Genomic DNA, 18,416 nt, shown 5'->3' with positions numbered 1-18,416 from the left:
ATTCTTTCTTTCTTCCTTCCTTTCTTTTTTTTTTTTTTTAAGATTTTATTTATTTTTTGACAGAGAGAGACAGGGAGAGAGGGAACACAAGCAGGGGGAGTGGGAGAGGGAGAAGCAGGCTTCCCACCAAGCAGGGAGCCCGATGCGGGGCTCGATCCCAGGACCCTGGGATCATGACCTGAGCCGAAGGCAGACTTTTTTTTTTTTTTTAGGATTTTATTTATTTATTTGACAGAGAGAGACTTTGTTTTCAGCTGCTTAGTTTGTGGTAATTTGTCATAGGGAACTAATACATGTGGAATATATTTTTCCATCCTTTCACTTTCAACCTATTTTTGTCTTTGATGCTAAAGTGAATCTCTTACAGACAGCATATAGTTGGATTTTTGTTTTGTTTTGTTTTTTTAAGATTTTATTTATTTATTTGTCAGAGAGAGAGAGAATGCACAAGCAGGGGGAATGGCAGGCAGAGTGAGGAGCAGGCTCCCCACTGAACAAGGAGCCCCATGTGGGATTCAATCCTAGGATCCTGGGATCATGACCTGAGCTGAAGGCAGACCTTAACCGACTGAACCACCCAGGTGTCTTTTATTTATTTTTTAAATCCATTCAGCCAATCTCCGTCTTGTTTTTTTTTTTTTCTGTCTTGTTTTTAAAAACAGCTTTACTGAGATATAATTTACATTATACAATTCACTTGTTTAAAGTGTACAATTCAGGGGCGCCTCGGTGACTCAGTCAGTTAAGCATAGGACTCTTGGTTTTGGCTCCAGTCATGATCCTGGGGTTGTGGGATTGAGCCCCGTGCTGGGCTCCAAGCTGCTGAGCATGGAGCCTGCTTTGGATTCTCTCTCTCCCTCTGCCCCTTCCCCCCTTCAAAAAAAATAAAGTGTACAATTCAATGGGCTTTTTTGGGTATATTAGATAATTTTTTTAAAAGATTTTATTTATTGATTTGAGAGAAAGAGAAAGCACGAGCAGGGAGAGGGGGAAAGGGAGAAGCCGACTCTCCACTGAGCAGGGAGCCTGATGCGGGGCTGGATCCCAGGACCCTGAGATCATGACCTGAGCCGAAGGCAGACGCTTAACTGACTGAGCCACCCAGGCGCCCCAGAAATTCTTTCTTTCATCTGAAAGTTCATATAAAGAATTTTATTAGGCCCAAATGAAAAAAAGGAAATGTTTAAAATATCAGAAATCAGGGGCGTCTGAGTGGCTCAGTTGGTTGAGCATCTGCCTTCAGCTCAGATCATGATCCCAAGGTCCTGGAATCCCGTCCTGTGGCCAGCTCCCTGCTCATCAAGGAGTCTGCTTTTCCCTCTCCCTCGGCCTCTGCTCCCCCTGGTGCTCACTCTCTCATGTTCACTCTCCTCTCTCAAATAAATAAATAAAATATTTAGAAATTTAAAAAAAAATCAGAAATCTGATTTGAGAAAAAGCTAGAAATATTATTACATTTTATTGACAGTCAAAGAAATATCTTAAATAAACCCTGAAAACATGCAGAAAAGTTGGGAGTAGGATCAGCCTTTAATCTTTTCTTGCTAAAAAGAATGGCAAGACAGGGGCATCTGGCTGGCTCAGTTGGTAGAGTGTGCAACTCTTGATCTTGGGGTTGTGAGTTCGAGCCCCACATTGGGTGTAGAGATTACTTAAAAATAAAATCCTTAAAAAAAAAAAAAGAATGGCAAGACAGACTAAACATAAATAAGATTTAAGTAAGCCACATGCATGTATTTGCGTAAGCACCTAGGTTACACACGAATTGGGGCTAAAGTTCATTGTGACCTTGAACCTTGTAGCTCTGAGTCACCCAGAAAAGAACCATCTTTAGAGAGCAAACACTAAATAAGGATAAAAATGGCTTCTGAGGCAAGATGTCACCATATGACTACCACCGAGAGAAGGGAACAGAACTAGTAAGGGCAAAGAAAATTATGATCTGCAAACTCATGACAAAGCAGCCTGTGCATCTGGGATTTTCTCCCCAACTCAGACCGGGATATTTGTACTTCCCTTCAAGAAACTTTGAAAAGTAGATCACAGCTCTGGTATCTCTTGCTAGAGGAGGAAATGTACTGACCTCTCCACAGGCCTTTGTTCCTAACAATGTTCAGTCAATAGCCGTCATCACTGCATATACTCCTCGCCTTGGAATTGGGCAGAGAGATAAGGAAGAATGGAGAAAAGCAGCTACAGAGGAAGGCAGAATGACGGCTGCCATTCTGTCTCTCTCTCTCCCACTCCAGTTGGTGACAAGTAACCTGCTTTTTCTTTCATCTAACCCCTTTTCTGCCCTGACGGTCATCAGGGAACACTGCATATAAAGCTAAAAGAGCTGGTTGTACAACAACTACTATTACTAAGATATTTGATAAGCCTCTATTAACTTTGTAACATCTCTCTCTCCAAATAATTTTTACAATTTCTCCCAAATTTTTTGATCTGTGATTTTGTTTTTATTTATTTATTTATTTTTAAGATTTTATTTATTTATTTGACAGAGAGAGAGACACAGCGAGAGGGGACACAAGCAGGGGGAGTGGGAGAGGGAGAAGCAGGCTTCCCATGGAGCAGGGAGCCCGATGCGGGGCTCGATCCCAGGACCCTGGGATCATGACCTGAGCCGAAGGCAGATGCTTAACGACTGAGCCACCCAGGCGCCCCTGTGATTTTGTTTTTAATTATCTTAAGCCTTATCACATAACTTACAAATTTGTGCTGCTGATATACCTCCTCTACTTTAACCCTTCTAAGGAGTTGTCAAAAACACCATTACCAATCATACAGATATGGTAATTCCACAGTTATGTTTTTGAATAGCTGTTTAGAAGACAATCCTGAATTATAACTCGGTCTGACTTAGTAAAGAATTCACAAGCCAAGTCGGCTGCTATATCGTCACACTGAATCTTAAAAGCATCTGACCTTACAGATCATCTATGAAATGTGAGAAGTGTTAAATATTCTTTTTTTTTTTTTAAAGATTTTATTTATTTATTTGAGAGAGAGAAAGAGGGAGAGAGCACATGAGAGGGGAGAGAGTCAGAGGGAGAAGCAGACACCCTGCTGAGCAGGGAGCCCGATGTGGGACTCGATCCAGGGACTCCAGGATCATGACCTGAGCTGAAGGCAGTTGCTCAACCAACTGAGCCACCCAGGCACCCCAAATATTCTTTTTTTGATATTATACATAAACCACACTAAAATGCCTTTCATTAAGCAAAAGGCAACATTTAAGAGGCAGGGAATTTTAATTAAGTCGGCCTAGTTAAGACCAAAAAGATAAAGTGGACATTGCCAACTTAACTTCAGCCCTTGCCTTTCACAGGCTAACGAACACAACTTGAAACATAGCTGAGTCTTGCTGTTCTATGAGACGGTGAAGGGATTTCCTTTGTATTTAAATACATTACTATAACCAGTTACATAAATCTAAATATAAAACCAATCTCCTATAAGTTAGAAGATGGCATTTACCATCTCTGTGAAAAGCTGAACATTACTAATCAACTCCAATCATATTTTTAGAAGGGGAAAACATGACAGCACTTGCTGAACCAGAATTACTATCAAAGTTCAAAAAGCTGATCCTATTCATTTAACCACGAGCCCAATTTATTTAAATCAGGACCGTCCAAAAGAAATAGTCTATCATCCATTCAGATCTGGATTCTGGTGTATGAGATCAATTTAAAGATGGTACACATACAAAAGTCATAAGACATTTTTGTTTTGTAATAAGTAAGGCAATGGCCAACTATTACTCCTTATTAACTTTTTTTTAAAAGATTTTATTTATTTATTTGACACAGAGAGAGAGACAGCGAGAGAGGGAATACAAGCAGGGGGAGTGGGAGGGGAGAAGCAGATTCCCCGCTGAGCAGGGAGCCCGAGGGAGAAGCAGGCTTCCCGCAGAGCAGGGAGCCCAATGTGGGGCTCAATCCCAGGACCCTGGAATCATGACCGGAGCCAAAGGCAGACACTTAACCAACTGAGCCACCCAGGCACCCCTCCTTAGTAGCTTTTTTGAGATAAGCTATCAAGTCTGCTCTTTTCCTTGTCTCCTTAATGCCAGCAAAGATAATTTTTTTTGTTGTTGTTCCAGGGATGTACTTCTTGGGATTCTCCAAGAATGTTGTTCTTTTTGGTATCCATGTAAGAAAATCTAGGGGGCTGACGCCCAAATAAACCATGGAGATTTGGCCCAGTCTTGTGCTTGCCTCCCTCTTCCATGGTATGACACTGGGCACATTTCTGAACAAAAGACTTGCCTTTCTCAATATCACCCATTTTTTTTTTCATTTTTTAAAAGATTTATTTATTTATTTATTTATTTGAGAGAGAGCGAGAGTGCATGAGCAGGGGGTGGGGCAGAGGGAGAGGGAGATGGAGAGGGAAAGAATCCTAAGCAGACTCCCTGCCGAGTACAGAGCCTAATGTGGGGCTTGATCTCAAGACCCTGAGATCATGGCCTGAGCTGAAATCATGAGTCGAACACTTAACCAACTGATCCACCAGGCGCCCCTACATCATCCATTTTTAAATTACTCTTTCATCGTGCGCAAAACAAAGGTGTCCACTCACGAGGTGTACGTCCCACTCTCTAAACTCTCCCAAAGAATTTTAAAAGTCACAAGTATGAGGAAAATTATTCTGCAAAAGTTATTTTTCCTATGTATTTTAGCTATTTTTTAAAAAGGTTTTATTATTTATTTGAGAGAGAGAATGAGAGAGAGAGAGAGCATGAGAAGGGGGAGGGTCAGAGGGAGAAGCAGACTCCCTGCTGAGCAGGGAGCACGATGTGGGACTCAGGATCATGACCTGAGCCGAAGGCAGTTGCTTAACCAACTGAGCCACCCAGGCACCCCATATTTTAGCTATTTAAATGTTCTTCTCAAAACAGGGAAATATAAATAAAGAAATACCAAATAAAGAATAAGTCTGGTATTAAGAACTCTCTGTGACAACAGAACATGTTAACCAGGAAAGCAGGTAAGTCTTTTTTAAGGAAGGTTAAATAAAGCATATAGAGCTACTGTAGCACAGGATTTCTCGACCTTTAGTGCTGTGGACATTTTGGACCAAATAATACGAGTGGCTGTTTATAGCCTCCTTGATTGAAAACCTCTGATACAGTGAGATGGACCAGATAGCCTTGAATCTGCTTAAGCCCCGTGATCTGCCAGAATAAAAGGATTTTATCAGATGACCTTAAATATTTTCTAGTTCTAAGATTCCACAAGTCTTTGAACCTAAGAACAGAAATAATAATCAGAGGGTGGAGTAAGAAGAACATTCATACGTTACTATGCTGATTTCAGATAATAATAACAACAGATAACCTTGATTATTGTTTGCTATGTGCCAGATCATGTTCTAGGCACTTTACATAAATATTAATATTGGAATAACTCATTCATTCAAAAATTTATTAAACAGACTATTTACTGAACTGAAGATTGAGTTAGAGCTTGTAGGAGAAAAATGAAATATAAATATAAGGTTCTTTGCCTCAAAGAGAGTATAATCTAATTAGGTTGAAAAGAAATGCATCATATTTTTGGTTGAGTGACTACAATAAATGTAATATTATAAGGCAGTGTACAATTCAATGTCCAGTGAATGGTGTAGATAATAAGGCCTTAGGAGGTCAGGTTGGGCAAAACTGATTAGGAAAGAATTCATGGAAAAAACCAGATAGGTATTATGCTGAGACTTGGAAAATGGTAAAGATTTCAGAAGAAGGAAAGTGTGGGATAGAATATGGGTTGGAGGGAGCAATGTAAACAAAGATGTAAAGTAGGAATGTATAAAATTTTCTAAGGGATGAAATAGTAGATCATTTTAGCAGAAACATGGCTACATAGAGTATAATGATAGAAAATAAGGATGGAAAAAATAGGTTAGGACCAAAATAGGCATAGGGTTCTCAATGCCAGGTTAAGAAAAGATGACAAGGAGGTTATACTTCCAGAAATGTCAGAGTAGATCCTGTTAGGTCAATCCTTCCAAAGAATAGTATCTATAAAGTCTTGATAAATTTTAAAGGCAATGGAGAATGACCAAAGCATGTAGAAATTAAATGAGAGTTGACACTTGGAAGAAAAAAATGGCACTAGGTGAGCTTCTCCTCTTTTTATAGCTTTTTGCCTGAGGGGAGGCACCAGTTGGTATTATTCAATGATGGATAAATGTCAGATAGAAATGCTATTTCATGGGCTTAAGAGACCAGAAAACAGAGTTTGATACAATTATAGCAGCTAGAAAATAAAGGAAATTTTCAGAAAAGAGACACAGATGGAGAGTCCTAAATTCTGGGTAAACACTGAGCCCACAGTTCTGGCTAAACTTTCATCTATACAGATATGAGGCTCCAAGCAGTCAAATTAAGGATAAAAAACTGAAGAGATTTCAGCTGCTGTCTACCCCAGAGGAGACAGAGTTTGAAGTTTGAGTTTAGGCAAATTATCTGTCTGATAAGACAAACAAACAAAAATCAGTTTTCTTTGGAAAAATATAACAGAATCTAAAGTCTCTACAATGGATCATTCAAAATGTCTAGAATACAATCCAAAATTACTAGATCACAAAGAAACAGGAATACATGCCAATACTCAAAAGATAAGACAGTCAATGTAACTGACCCTGAGATGTCCACATGTTAGAATTAGTAGATAAGGATTTAAAGCAGCTATTATAACTATGCTAAAGGACATAAAGGAAAATAAGCTTGTAATGAATTTAAAAAATAGGAAATCTCAACAGAGGAATAAACCCTCTTAAAAATGGAAATTCTAGGTCAGAAAAATACAATATATGAATAAAAAATTCAATTGACTTGCAAATTACAGTTCCAATATAAAGATGAAAGAGAAATAAGGATCGAAAAAAATTGAATAGAACCTCAGTGTTTTTGTGGTACATTATCAAAAGATCTAACACATATGTATGTAATTGCGGTCCCAGAGGAGAAGAAAGAATGGAGCAGGAAAATATCTGAATAAATAATAGCAAAATTTTTTCCAAGGTTGATAAAAAGACAAAAAACTCAGAGTCTCAAAAAGAGAAAGAGAAGTGGTAGAGGAATAAAGGAACAACAACAACAACAACAACAACAACAAAACCAGAAAGCAAACATGAAAATGGTAAACCTATATCCACAATATCAACAGTTACATTAAATGTAAATGGGTTAAAAATCTAATTAAAATAAAGAAATTGTCAGACTGGATAAAAAAGCAAGACCAAGACCCAACTATGTGCTATCTATAAGCAATACACTTTAAATATAAAGACACAGATACTTTGAAAGTTAAAGTATAAAAAAATCATGTAAACAGTAAGTATAAGAAGGCTAGAGTGGCTACAGTAATATCAGACAGACATCACAACCAGAGATAAAGAAAGACATTTCATAATGGTAAAAGAGTTAAATCATAGGAAGACTAAAAACCACAAATATATGTAAGACTAGTAACAGAGCTTCCAAATACATGAAGCACAAATTCACAGAATTAATGGAGAAATAGAAAATCCACATAGTTGATTTCAACATCCTTCTATCAATAAAACAAAGTAAAGATATAAACAGTCTGATTAACACTATAACTATCCTACCCTAATTTACATTTATACAACACTACATCCAATAGCATAACACATATTCTTTTTAAAAAATTATAATACTTGAACATTTCCAAACTAATGTCATAAAGATATTAAAACAGATTAATATAACTCATGTACCTTTTTCTAGAATGTAAAGCATCAGAAATCAAACACAATAATTAACAAGACTGTATTATTGACTGTATTACACACACAACTCCTGATTATCACATAGTAATGGAGAACAGTGAAACTTAATTCATAATTCAAAAACCTCATTCTCTTGTTTCAACTCTTTCCCTACAAAATCTATTCCCTGAGTATGAAACATGACTTGTGTGCCTGTCATGTCTTGAATTTCTCTGATGAAAGAGTCCTATGATTCTACAGGTCTACATTATTCTGACAGACAATAATCAGGAGCTAGTTTTCCCAAGCCAAGAGTCTGAGACACCGAGTAAAGGAGAGTTTTGAAGGATGATCAACATTTCAAAGAACCTAAAAAAAAAAGAAAAATCATACATTTATCTGTAACAAGGCTGTACAGTTGAATCTTAACCTTGTCACACATTAACTGTCTAACTTTGGTGAGATTATGAACACTGTAGTTTTGTTTTTGGTTGGTAAAATGGGGATAATAATATATCTCTTGGAATTAGGTACATATTAAATAAGACAACCTAAGTATAGCACCTGGTATGGGGCCTATCATGTGGCAAGTACTACACAAAGCTAAATTTAATTATAGTAAACCAAAATGGCAATTCTGGTTATCTCTTGCCGATCATAAGTTCTGATTGGCCCTATGAATTAAAAAAAAAATCAACAAATTAATAATTAATGCAATTCATTTTTTTTCGGCGTAATATTTTAAAACCAGTCACCACAAGGGGAAGAAAGAGTTAAAGTTATCTCTCATGTGAAGAAGCTGAAAACCCTATAAAACGAGCGCTTAGTTCTCTTTCAGGAATCTCCTTATAACATTTTATTAGAATCTTTTTTTTTTCCCAGTTAGCTCTCCCATTTTCCCTAACATACGAATATATGTTGCTTTCTGATGTTCTCAGATTTTATCTAACTCATTGAATTCTAGCTGTGTCTCTTTGGTATTTCTGTAGATCTGTCAACTAAAGAACGAGTTGAACTAGCTTACAGAAAACCCCACTTAATAAAAAGTATTCTACATTGGGGTGCCTGGGTGGCTCAGTCGTTAAATGTCTGCCTTCGGCTCAGGTCATGATTCCAGAGTCCTGGGATCGAGCCCCACGTCAGGCTCCTTGCTCAGCGGGAAGCCTGCTTCTCCCTTCTCCCTCTCCCACTCCCCCTGCTTGTGTTCCTTCTGTCGCTGTGTCTCTCTCTGTCAAATAAATAAATAAATAAAATCTTAAAAAAAAAAGTATTCTACATTAATAGTATGAACTAATAGGAATTATTCCAGTGTCACAGATTATTGCTGGCAACTTTATGAGCCAAAACTGAGTCAGAAACATGTATGTGTTCTAGGATATAGGTTCCAGTGGCCCTCCACCTTAGCAAGGCATTACCTTCTCCCTGTACCACTCATTGGCTGGCCAGGCACTCTGCTGTCTCTGGGCCCTCCTGGGATGGTTTCTTGCCTGGTAATAGGGACTAGACAGTAAGTACGTCCTTTCTATCTGACCAGACCAAAAGAGTGTGACTCTTCCCCACGCCAAAGATGTGATTTGCTCCTTTAAGATTCACAGCTAGTACTTTTTAAAATGTTCATTGGAGGATGACTTTCTGCATATATATATATATATACGTAATCCTTGCAGTCCTATGAGGTATAGTGATCTTTACAGAGGAGAAAACAGAGGTACAGAGTGACTGAATAATTTGTCTGTGGATACACAGAAGTGTATAACAGAGTTGGGACTTGAATCCAAGCAGACCTGACTCAATAATCCACTTTACTACCTCACTCTGTGGCCCTGGGCTATCTAAGCTAGTAACATTAACGTGTCTTTTTCCAAAGAAGATGAGTGCTCTGAATACAAAGTGCCCTTTGAGTGTGTGTCAGCTATGATTTAAAAAAAAAAAAAAAAAGCTCTGTCCCTGAAACTTTGTTAATTGAGGTATCATTTTATCATGGAACGTCTAACAATTAGTTCCCTAGGGAATGAGACCACTTGTCGGTGTCCACCATAACTTTTTTTCAGAAATACCATTAAATAAGCTGAGCTCTTCACCCAGTGCTTCCTAGTATGCATCATGTCATCTAGCCAGTCTCATGAATAATCAGTTAACTGAACTCATTCTCAAAACTTTAAAAGCCAAATTGTTTTAACAACAATAAAAAATGATTAAAAAAATACTTTTAGATAAACACATCCTGGTGTTAATTTAAAGTGACTTCTTACCTAAGATACTGCTTTTAGACTAGGGTGAGGTCAGAACTCACCCTTTTGTTTCCTTGCCTCCCCTTCCTTCCTCCCCCAGGAAAAGTGCGTAGGTGACCTCCAAGTGCCCTTCTGATAGTGCAGGAAAAGCTAAGCGTCACTTAAAGCTTCGTATCTACTGGTGATATCTGCCCTAAATCCGAAATGCACAGGTCCAAACTCCAAACTGGAATGTAAAGGAACACTGAAAACTTCTTTCAAATCATCTCCCACTTCTAGTTTCTTTCCAATATGTAAATGCTGGACATTGGCAACCTTGCTACCAATAGGTGGGCTCCGCAGTGAAACACAGAAGATCTGAATCCTGTCAAACCACATTTAAAAGTCTGTGCTTTCTGTAAGTGGTTTTAACAATGTGGCAAGAAGGAAATTTCTTGAAGCAAACACCCACAACCTTGAAAAATCCCTCCATTCGTCCTCCCGTTCTTTTCTGACCCCTCTTCTGTTTCCCTCCTTCCTCTGTCAAACTTATAGGATGTGGAATCCACTCCTGCTCTAGTCTCCTGAGGTCACTGTAGCCCTCAGGAGTTGGGCTTCCCTCCTCATTGCCCTGCTGAATCTTCTCCAATTTTGTTTTATCTGTCCTCATTCTCCTTGCCCTTTCACTTGCCTCTGGCACTGCTGACCTGTTCCTTCCCTCCATAAAATGTCTCATTCACTGTCTGATATTCCAGAATCCTGGCACTTGCAACACTGACCACTCAGTGCTAGAGACTGCCAGTTATCTCCCAGTATCCATCCTCCTCTTCTTTCTTTGTCACAGAATCTCCCAATTTCACTTGAGTACACGGATGCCCAAAATAAAGTTTTCACTTTCAAGCCTCCCTTGAGGCTGATGGAAGAGCAGGCCCACATGACAGAAGCAAAAGTGGTGTGCACAGCTGCTGGAAAGCACCCTTAAAGAAAGATAGTGAATTCTCCAGTCTTTTTTCTCCTTCTTGGATGTTGGAATGCAGAGGTGATAGCTGGAGCTAGAGCAGCCATGGGTTATGATGCAACACTTCCTGATACTATAGAGCCCCGGTGTAACTTCTTTTTAAAGTCACTGTTGGGGGGTGCCTGGGTGGCTCAGTTGGTTAAGTGACTGCCTTCGGCTCAGGACATGATCCTGGAGTCCCGGGATCGAGTCCCACATCGGGCTCCCTGCTCAGCAAGGAGTCTGCTTCTCCCTCTGACCCTCCTTTCTCTCATGCTCTCTGTCTCTCATTCTCTCTCTCAAATAAATAAAATCTTAAAAAAAAAAAATTTTTTTTTTAAAGTCACTGTTGGGACGCCTGGGTGGCTCAGTCGGTTAAGTGGCTGCCTTCAGCTCAGGTCGTGATCCCAGGGTCCTGGGATCAAGCCCCGCATCAAGCCCCGCATTGAGCCCCGCATCGGGCTCCCTGCTCGGCGGGGAGCCTGCTTCTTCCTCTCCCTCTGCCTACTTGTTCTCTCTCTCTATCTCTCTGTCACATAAATAAATAAAATCTTAAAAAAAAAAAGTCACTGTTATTTTGAGTTTTCTGTTACTTGTAGCTAGTCCTGGTTCTCTCTAATGCATTTCTTCCCTACTACTGCATACTCTTCGTCACTTCAGCTAAACTGTATGCTCTTTGGGAATATAGGTTCTGATAAAAATACTTAATGACTGACCTAGATTTCAATGGACTTATTATTACATAATTCTGGATGGTTCACCCTTTTTAATACGAGTTGGGGGTGGAACAAAATAGTAGATGAAGGCTCTCAATAAAAGAGGTCAAAGTAGAAGATGATTTGGATGTTCTCAAGTTAGTTTTTCTCCCTCTTTTTAGTTGTAGTGCTAAAAACTAATTCAGACAATGGGGAAAAGATTTAAGAAAACAGATAATATTCAGGTACATAAAATAATGTCTATTAGGCTGTGTTACCAAACAGAGATTTAAAAAAAAAAAATCTTGAATGAATGGATAAGATTTCTAACTACTTTATCAATCATATGGGTGTAACTTTTTCTTCAGTCCTCTGATTTCTATGAGGGAAGCTTCTCTCTAAACACACTCCTGGCCTCCTGGCCTTTCTTACTTTACTCATTCTCCAGGAGATGGAGGGCTTATCTGACTGATAAAATTTGGAAGCATGACTGAGGCTGTCTGGCTCAGCAATTCTCTTCTCTCCTCAGGGGCAAGTTTATCCAAGGAACACATACTGCACTCAGCCAATGAAGATGGGCAGGCAGGTAGACCATGTATTCCCCATTCATTTCCCTTTGACTTCCTGGTAAAGCTTTTGTTCACAATGATCTTAAATGAACTTCAGCTTAGTTTCTATCCCATCTGCTATTAATGCTGAATGGGTGAACCTTACCAGAGAAGTTCTGTGTCTTTGTCAGTTTTCAGGTACAGGAATAACACATTTTTTAACAGCAACAGTAGTAAACCCTTATGTTTCACTTATCCATATGCCAGGAATTAAGTTCTCTCTAATGTCTAAATCATATCTCAGCAGCGAAGCAGCAACAGTTCTCTGGTGACCCGACCCTCCCTCCACATTCAGCCTTTACACAAGATAGTAACTGGGGCTTGAAGGTTATACACCCCCAAGGTATTGAGGAATTTGTACTGCCTATGAAACTCTACTGTGTAAGAGACATTATAATACAATCAAAGCATTCCTGTAAGCAAACTAGATGTTAAAATATCCCAAGAGGTAGGTTTGCTTGTACTTGCTCTTTAAATTATAAAAAGTATTCTATTCTGATCAGGGAATAGAAGGTCTGGGAAGGAAAACATAAACATTCCTGGGCGCCTGGGTGGCTCAGTTGGTTAGGCGACTGCCTTCGGCTCAGGTCATGATCCTGGAGTCCCGGGATCGAGTCCCGCATCGGGCTCCCTGCTCGGCGGGGAGTCTGCTTCTCCCTCTGAGCCTCCTCCCTCTCATGCTCTCTGTCTCTCACTCTCTCTCTCTCAAATAAATAAATAAAATCTTAAAAAAAAAAAATTTGGAAAACATAAACATTCCTAAAGACCCACTTTGTTCAGGTCACTAAACCAAGTACTTTATATATTCTAATTCATTTAAACTGTCTGTAGTAAATGAGAAGCTGTAATTGGTAAATTTAAAAATTAATTGCCAAGGTCACTCAGTAAGTAGAAGTTCCAACATGTGAACACAGACCCAGCTCCAAATCCCACACACATATTCCTATATTACACAGCCTCAAAGGACTCAACCCATCCTTCTGCCAAAGTTCCAGATCTTTTTTTTTTTTTTTTACTTCAGTGGTCTTCAGAACTGCCTTGCTGTCTCTGGTAGGTTGCAAAAATATTTTGTAGGCCTTTCTATCAAGAGGTGGAGTCTATTTCCCTACTCTTCAACTCTGGGTTGACCACGTGACTCGCTTGGACTGGAATGTGGCAGAAGCAACGTTATGAGAGTTCTTAGCTTGAACCTCAAGGAGCCTTGAAGCTTTTACATTTGTACTCTTGGAACCCTCTGCCACCAAATGAACAAACTCGGGGTGAGCCTGATGGTGGATGAGGGGCCACATGGAGCTGAGATGCGTCATCCCTGCTGAGGGCCCCCATGCATGGAGTTGTCCTGGCTGCTGACCTCAAATGCATGAACAATCCCAGCCAAGAGCAGAAGAACCCTCCAGCTTTGCTCAGCCCAAATTCCAGAACCACAGAATTATGAGCAGAATGGTTGTTTTTTTAGTTACTAAGTTTTGGGATAGTTTGTTATACAGCAAAAGCTAACTGATACACCCTCTCCAACTTAGATTCAGTGATCCTCTTGTAGTTAAGAACAAAAGGGGATAGTCCAAAAGGCCACTGAAAAGTTTACAGACCACTGCTTATTCATGTATTCTGCTACTTTCAAGCCCAGTCTAATTCACTGTTAGAGTTACTGAAACCCAAATAAGGTGGGTCTTCACAGCAGCTGACAGGGACACTGTCCAGCCTACTCTTCTCACAGGCTCCTTGTGGCAAGGACAACTTCTCACAACTCTTTGTTGTGAGAAGTATCTAGCACAAAACCTTCCTTATATCATACATTCTCCACAAAATTTCTGAACCAACAGAAGAGATTTTAACCCTCAGGGGAGCTAGAATCTTCCAAAAGCTCTGAAGCACAGTGTAATGATAGCCATGGTCATAAAATTTGGCAACTTTTGCAAATGATGGAAAACTGCCTTGTGTACTGGCAACTCCAGGGCTTATGAAATTTAGTCCTTGAGTTTCAACTACATTGTTTTTAAAAGCACTTCCTGTCTTGGGAGACGGCTCAGGCCAAGTATAGAATCAGCAATTTAAATATGCACAATAGGCTTTATGATCTGTACTTTTTGAGCATGACTAAATTTTAGCAAAAAATTGGAATCAAGCCTCACATCTAACTGGATGATGCTAAACATGGAATAATGAAGAATTCCTGCTATTAGTGAAAATTTCACAAGAACAATAATTCTGGTACATCTATCAAAATGTCTGAGAGACTGTCATTTCATGCACAAAATAGGTTTTATCTATACAAGATCAGAGTTAACTTGTTAAAATTGAATTAGTTCTTACGGTATTTCCCCACTTACATAAAATGTTTTCATTAATATAAACTCTACATCATTTTTTCACACAGAGTGTTTCAATTTGAACAAAAGATACAACTCTACTTTAAATGCAACTCAGAGTGTTCCATTATAATAATTACCATCAGCTATAAAAGACACAAAAAAGCAGTACTTTTCACAATGACTCTGCTTTAAGATTTTAGAGCTGAATCTGAAATTTAAAGTTGCTAAGTCACTTGTAAAAAGGGAAATTGTACCTGGTGACTAAGTTGAATAATGGTTCCTAAAGAATACTATGGCATCATCGACTGGACATTAGTTATGTGTATCTGCAAACTCAGGTGGACAGAAGAGGCATGGATCACCTTTGGAAAAATAAGGCTCACCTACAAGCTGATTCTGAATATTTTTTACATTTGAGGTCTGAGCCAATAAGACAAGATTAGTGGATTCAGGGCTCAAATATGGAACAAGACATGAGGATCACTATGTACTCTCTCAGGGGTTTGTAATGGCTATTTTCCATAGCACTGCTTTCAGTGGGCCTACTGCTCCTCAGACCTGGGTCCTATGTCAATTCCTAGGTGATACTAATTTCATTCATTCATTCATCCAAAATCTGCTTAGTATCTACTAGGCTAAGTGCTATTTCCTATGAGATGATTCAGTTATGCATCTTCCTGGGGGAAAAAAGAAAGGCAAAAGAGGAAGCAGAGAAAAATAATAATCTAGGCAACTGCTTAATCCATGCAAAAAATAACAAGTATTTCTGAAACAAACATAGAGATAGATTTGTGCTTCATTTAGGACAAATTACGTGAAAAATGGAATAAATCTTTTACTGGTACCTGTATCCCAATTCTTCACTAAGATGGATCATATGAAGGATATACGATTCCTTGCTTGTTCCAGTGAGGCCAGGCAACAATAAGATAGTAGGTCTGGTGGTGGCATCCATATAACATTTGCTGTTACAATTATCAAACCAGTCCAGTGAAATTTGTCCGCCATCTGCAGTTTTAATAAGTTCACTGAAAGGAATAAAAGACATACTCATTAAGTGTTTCGAGTCATGTCTTAAAATTAGTGTCTTAATTTTATAAATATATGACATGATTTGGTCATCTGAAAAGAACTTTTTTTTCAGCATTCACTAACACACACTTATATCACTCTCTTATTACAAGAATGATATGAGATTAGTACCATAACGTATTTCCAGCAACACCACAAAAAGGCAGCATATAAAAATGAACTACAAAGTACTTCACATATTTACCTTTATCATTTCCTCATTACTCTAAAATATCCAGCCCTATTTGATTGAGGTCACCCAAATAATTCATCAGGGAATTGTGAATAAGTAAAGTGCTGATCTGATCACTGCTCTGGCCCTTTGACTCAGTAATGTAGTCTCTCCACAGAGTATATTATAAAATTTGCTTCTTAAATATTTTAAAGTACTTCTCACACAGTATCTATGAACTTAAAGAATTTTCCCAAATAGTGCAAATTCCAGGCAACAAAAGGAACTCCAGAAAGACTAGATGACTCAGGGAAATTAATAGTAGGCACCATCTAAATCTCCTGATTACTGAGAAATTCTGGATCATATCTTTAACACCTCAAGGACATTAGCATCAAGAACCCATCTGCTTATTAATATGAAATCCTTTTACAGGAGCCCATCATGCAAAATCCAAATTAATTGGCATCGTTCTCCACCCCATCCCCACTCCCAGCATCAGTGAGTTGGTATATATCATCAAAGGATCTAGGTCCTCAGGGACAGATGCATGCCAAATTGGAAAAGGGTAACCCTCAAACACTTCTCTAGAAATAAACCGGTTACATCAAGGCGTGCGGGCGCTTGCGAGCGCGCGCGCGCGCGCACGCACACACACACGGTGAAAGGCAATACCTGAATATTTTCCTGCAACTGAGTGTGTGTTGGGTGGGGGCGAGGGGGCAAACCTTCCATTTTCAATCCCCTTTCTCTTCTATATGCTGACCAACCAAAGGTTAACCAAGGACTGGGAGTATGCCAAAAACCCCGTGGTTTTGAAGAAATGACGGCAAATGGAAATATACTTACTTCCTGTACTGCACCGAGGGCTTAGAAGTGATGAAAGGTCTCAGGAGTGTCTGTCCTCGACTCTCCCAGCACCAGACCGTCGGGTAGTACGTTTCTGTCACCACCGGACAGTGGTTCTCGAGGAAGCGGCTGAAGCTCTCACCCCCCGTCACTAACTGGGGCTTCTGTGGGCGAAAGCCAGTATTATGGTGAAGGGTCCAGAACAAAGTTCTGCCAACCGTAAACCAGAAATGAGCAGACTCGTCCCTCGCGCACGCGCTCCCTCCGATTACATCTCCTTCGAGAAGCCTCACACACATCGCAGTCACAACGGACTTAAAGAGTGATTTACCAAAGCCTTGAAGAGAGGAAGGCAAGAGTTGAGATGAGGGAGTCATTCTCAGAAGTGCTCCAGCATTGCCAGGCTAGCGCACGGTGACAGGGCAGTACCGTTGCGCCTGGGTCAGCCGGGTCCTGGCTGCTGTCCAAGGACCCGGGCCGGACCCACAGGCAGGAGGGCAAGAGCTGGCCCCCTTTCCCGCCCGCGCTCAAAGGGCGTCCGTGAGGTGCCCGGGAAAGCGCAACAACAGGCGAGCAGCGGCACTCTCGCCTCCAGGGCGGCCCTAGCCACCCGCGCCTGCGGCGGCAGTTCCAGCTTGGCCGGCTGCTGTCGCTCCCAGCAAGCCCCCCCGCGGCCCTGCGCCCCCGCGCCCGCGCCAACCCCTGGCTCACCTTGGCAATGCTGCTCAGGTAATAGCAGGCGTAAGCGACGCTGAAGCCCAGGATCAGGGATAAGCCTACTCCCGAGCCGAAGAACCCAACTCGGACTTGGTGCTCCAGGTAGAGGGAGAGCTCCCTGGAGAGCATCCGCAGGTGCATCGCTAAGCGCTGCATGGTCCTGCGGTGGGAGGCCCGTCCGCCGGCGGGCCACGGAAGGCGGCCGCGGCACCGCCCGGGACCCTTGAGCAGAGCGTCTCTAGCAGGCAGAGCGCAGCTTCCGCCAGCGGGCGCGGCCGAGCGGCCCCGGGAGGCGTAGCACCGCCGCTGGTCGCCGCCGGCTCCGCCCCAGCTTTCACGGAGCCACCAGCCCCGCCACCCGTCAGTCACTCAGGAACCTTCCAGAGGCGCGGTTCCGAGCGCGGCCACCGGGGCGGGGGGCGGACTGCGTCTCCCGGTCTGGTGGTCTGGTCGCAGTCAGGCTGGGTGACCCCCAAAGGTGGGCAGAGATCGAGCGCCGACTTTGGAGAGGGAAATGGGCCTGGCAGTGCGCATTCCGGTCCCTGGCCGGGCACCTGCTCGCGTGACCTTGAACGGTTCCGCACGGCGGTGGGTTGCGTTTAGTACTGTAAACTAGTGGTTTAGGGTGCCCCGGAAAAAAAAAACTGGGGGAGTTAATGCCAAATATATGTTAGAAGAATGCACTACGTAGGGGGAAAAAAAATCCCACATCCCCCAGAAAGCTAGGTTTCCCCTGAACACTATCAAAAGAGAAAAAATAGTCTATAAACACTCAATAATGAGGCTATTCCTACTTTAAATCTCTCTGAATTCTTTTAGTTCCTTAAGTATGCCTTGAATGAGAAGTGGTTACCAGAAATAAATAAGGAGATCAAGAAAAGGAACTGGGATTCAAAAAATTTTAAAGCCTATTTGTGGTTCGTTACTGCTTTGAACTTTTAGACTTACACAAATTCAGTTACTTAACATATGGACCAGAAACCATTTACGAAGTAGGTTTTCCTAGGCTTATTTACGGCAACACGACTAAACCGGAAGATAGAGG

The 18,416-nt window shown here is 40.9% G+C and overlaps 1 protein-coding gene and 1 pseudogene across 2 annotated transcripts in view; both read right to left on the bottom strand.

Moving 5' to 3' along the window:
• Nucleotides 1-18,212, bottom strand: part of ABHD3 (abhydrolase domain containing 3, phospholipase) — a 44,440-nt gene extending 26,228 nt beyond the window's left edge. The window contains exons 1-3 of one of the 2 annotated variants that reach the window (XM_034996339.1): nucleotides 17,366-18,212; nucleotides 16,655-16,818; nucleotides 15,408-15,590 (exon numbers count right to left, since the gene is read on the bottom strand). In XM_034996339.1, coding sequence (XP_034852230.1) covers nucleotides 15,408-15,590; nucleotides 16,655-16,818; nucleotides 17,366-17,527 — 509 coding nt within the window. In that variant the 5' untranslated portion in view covers nucleotides 17,528-18,212. The remainder of the gene's footprint in view (nucleotides 1-15,407; nucleotides 15,591-16,654; nucleotides 16,819-17,365) is intronic. The other variant, XM_034996340.1, reaches the window with a different exon arrangement.
• Nucleotides 3,254-4,303, bottom strand: LOC118004706 (annotated as a pseudogene).
• Nucleotides 18,213-18,416: the final 204 nt, after the last annotated feature.

The sequence above is a fragment of the Mirounga leonina genome, unplaced genomic scaffold, assembly GCF_011800145.1.
Source record: "Mirounga leonina isolate KUSES-001 unplaced genomic scaffold, KU_Mleo_1.0 Mir_93, whole genome shotgun sequence".
Lineage (NCBI taxonomy): Eukaryota > Metazoa > Chordata > Mammalia > Carnivora > Phocidae > Mirounga > Mirounga leonina.
Note: the sequence above shows the minus strand (reverse complement) of the source record. Positions and strands in the feature narration are given on the sequence as shown.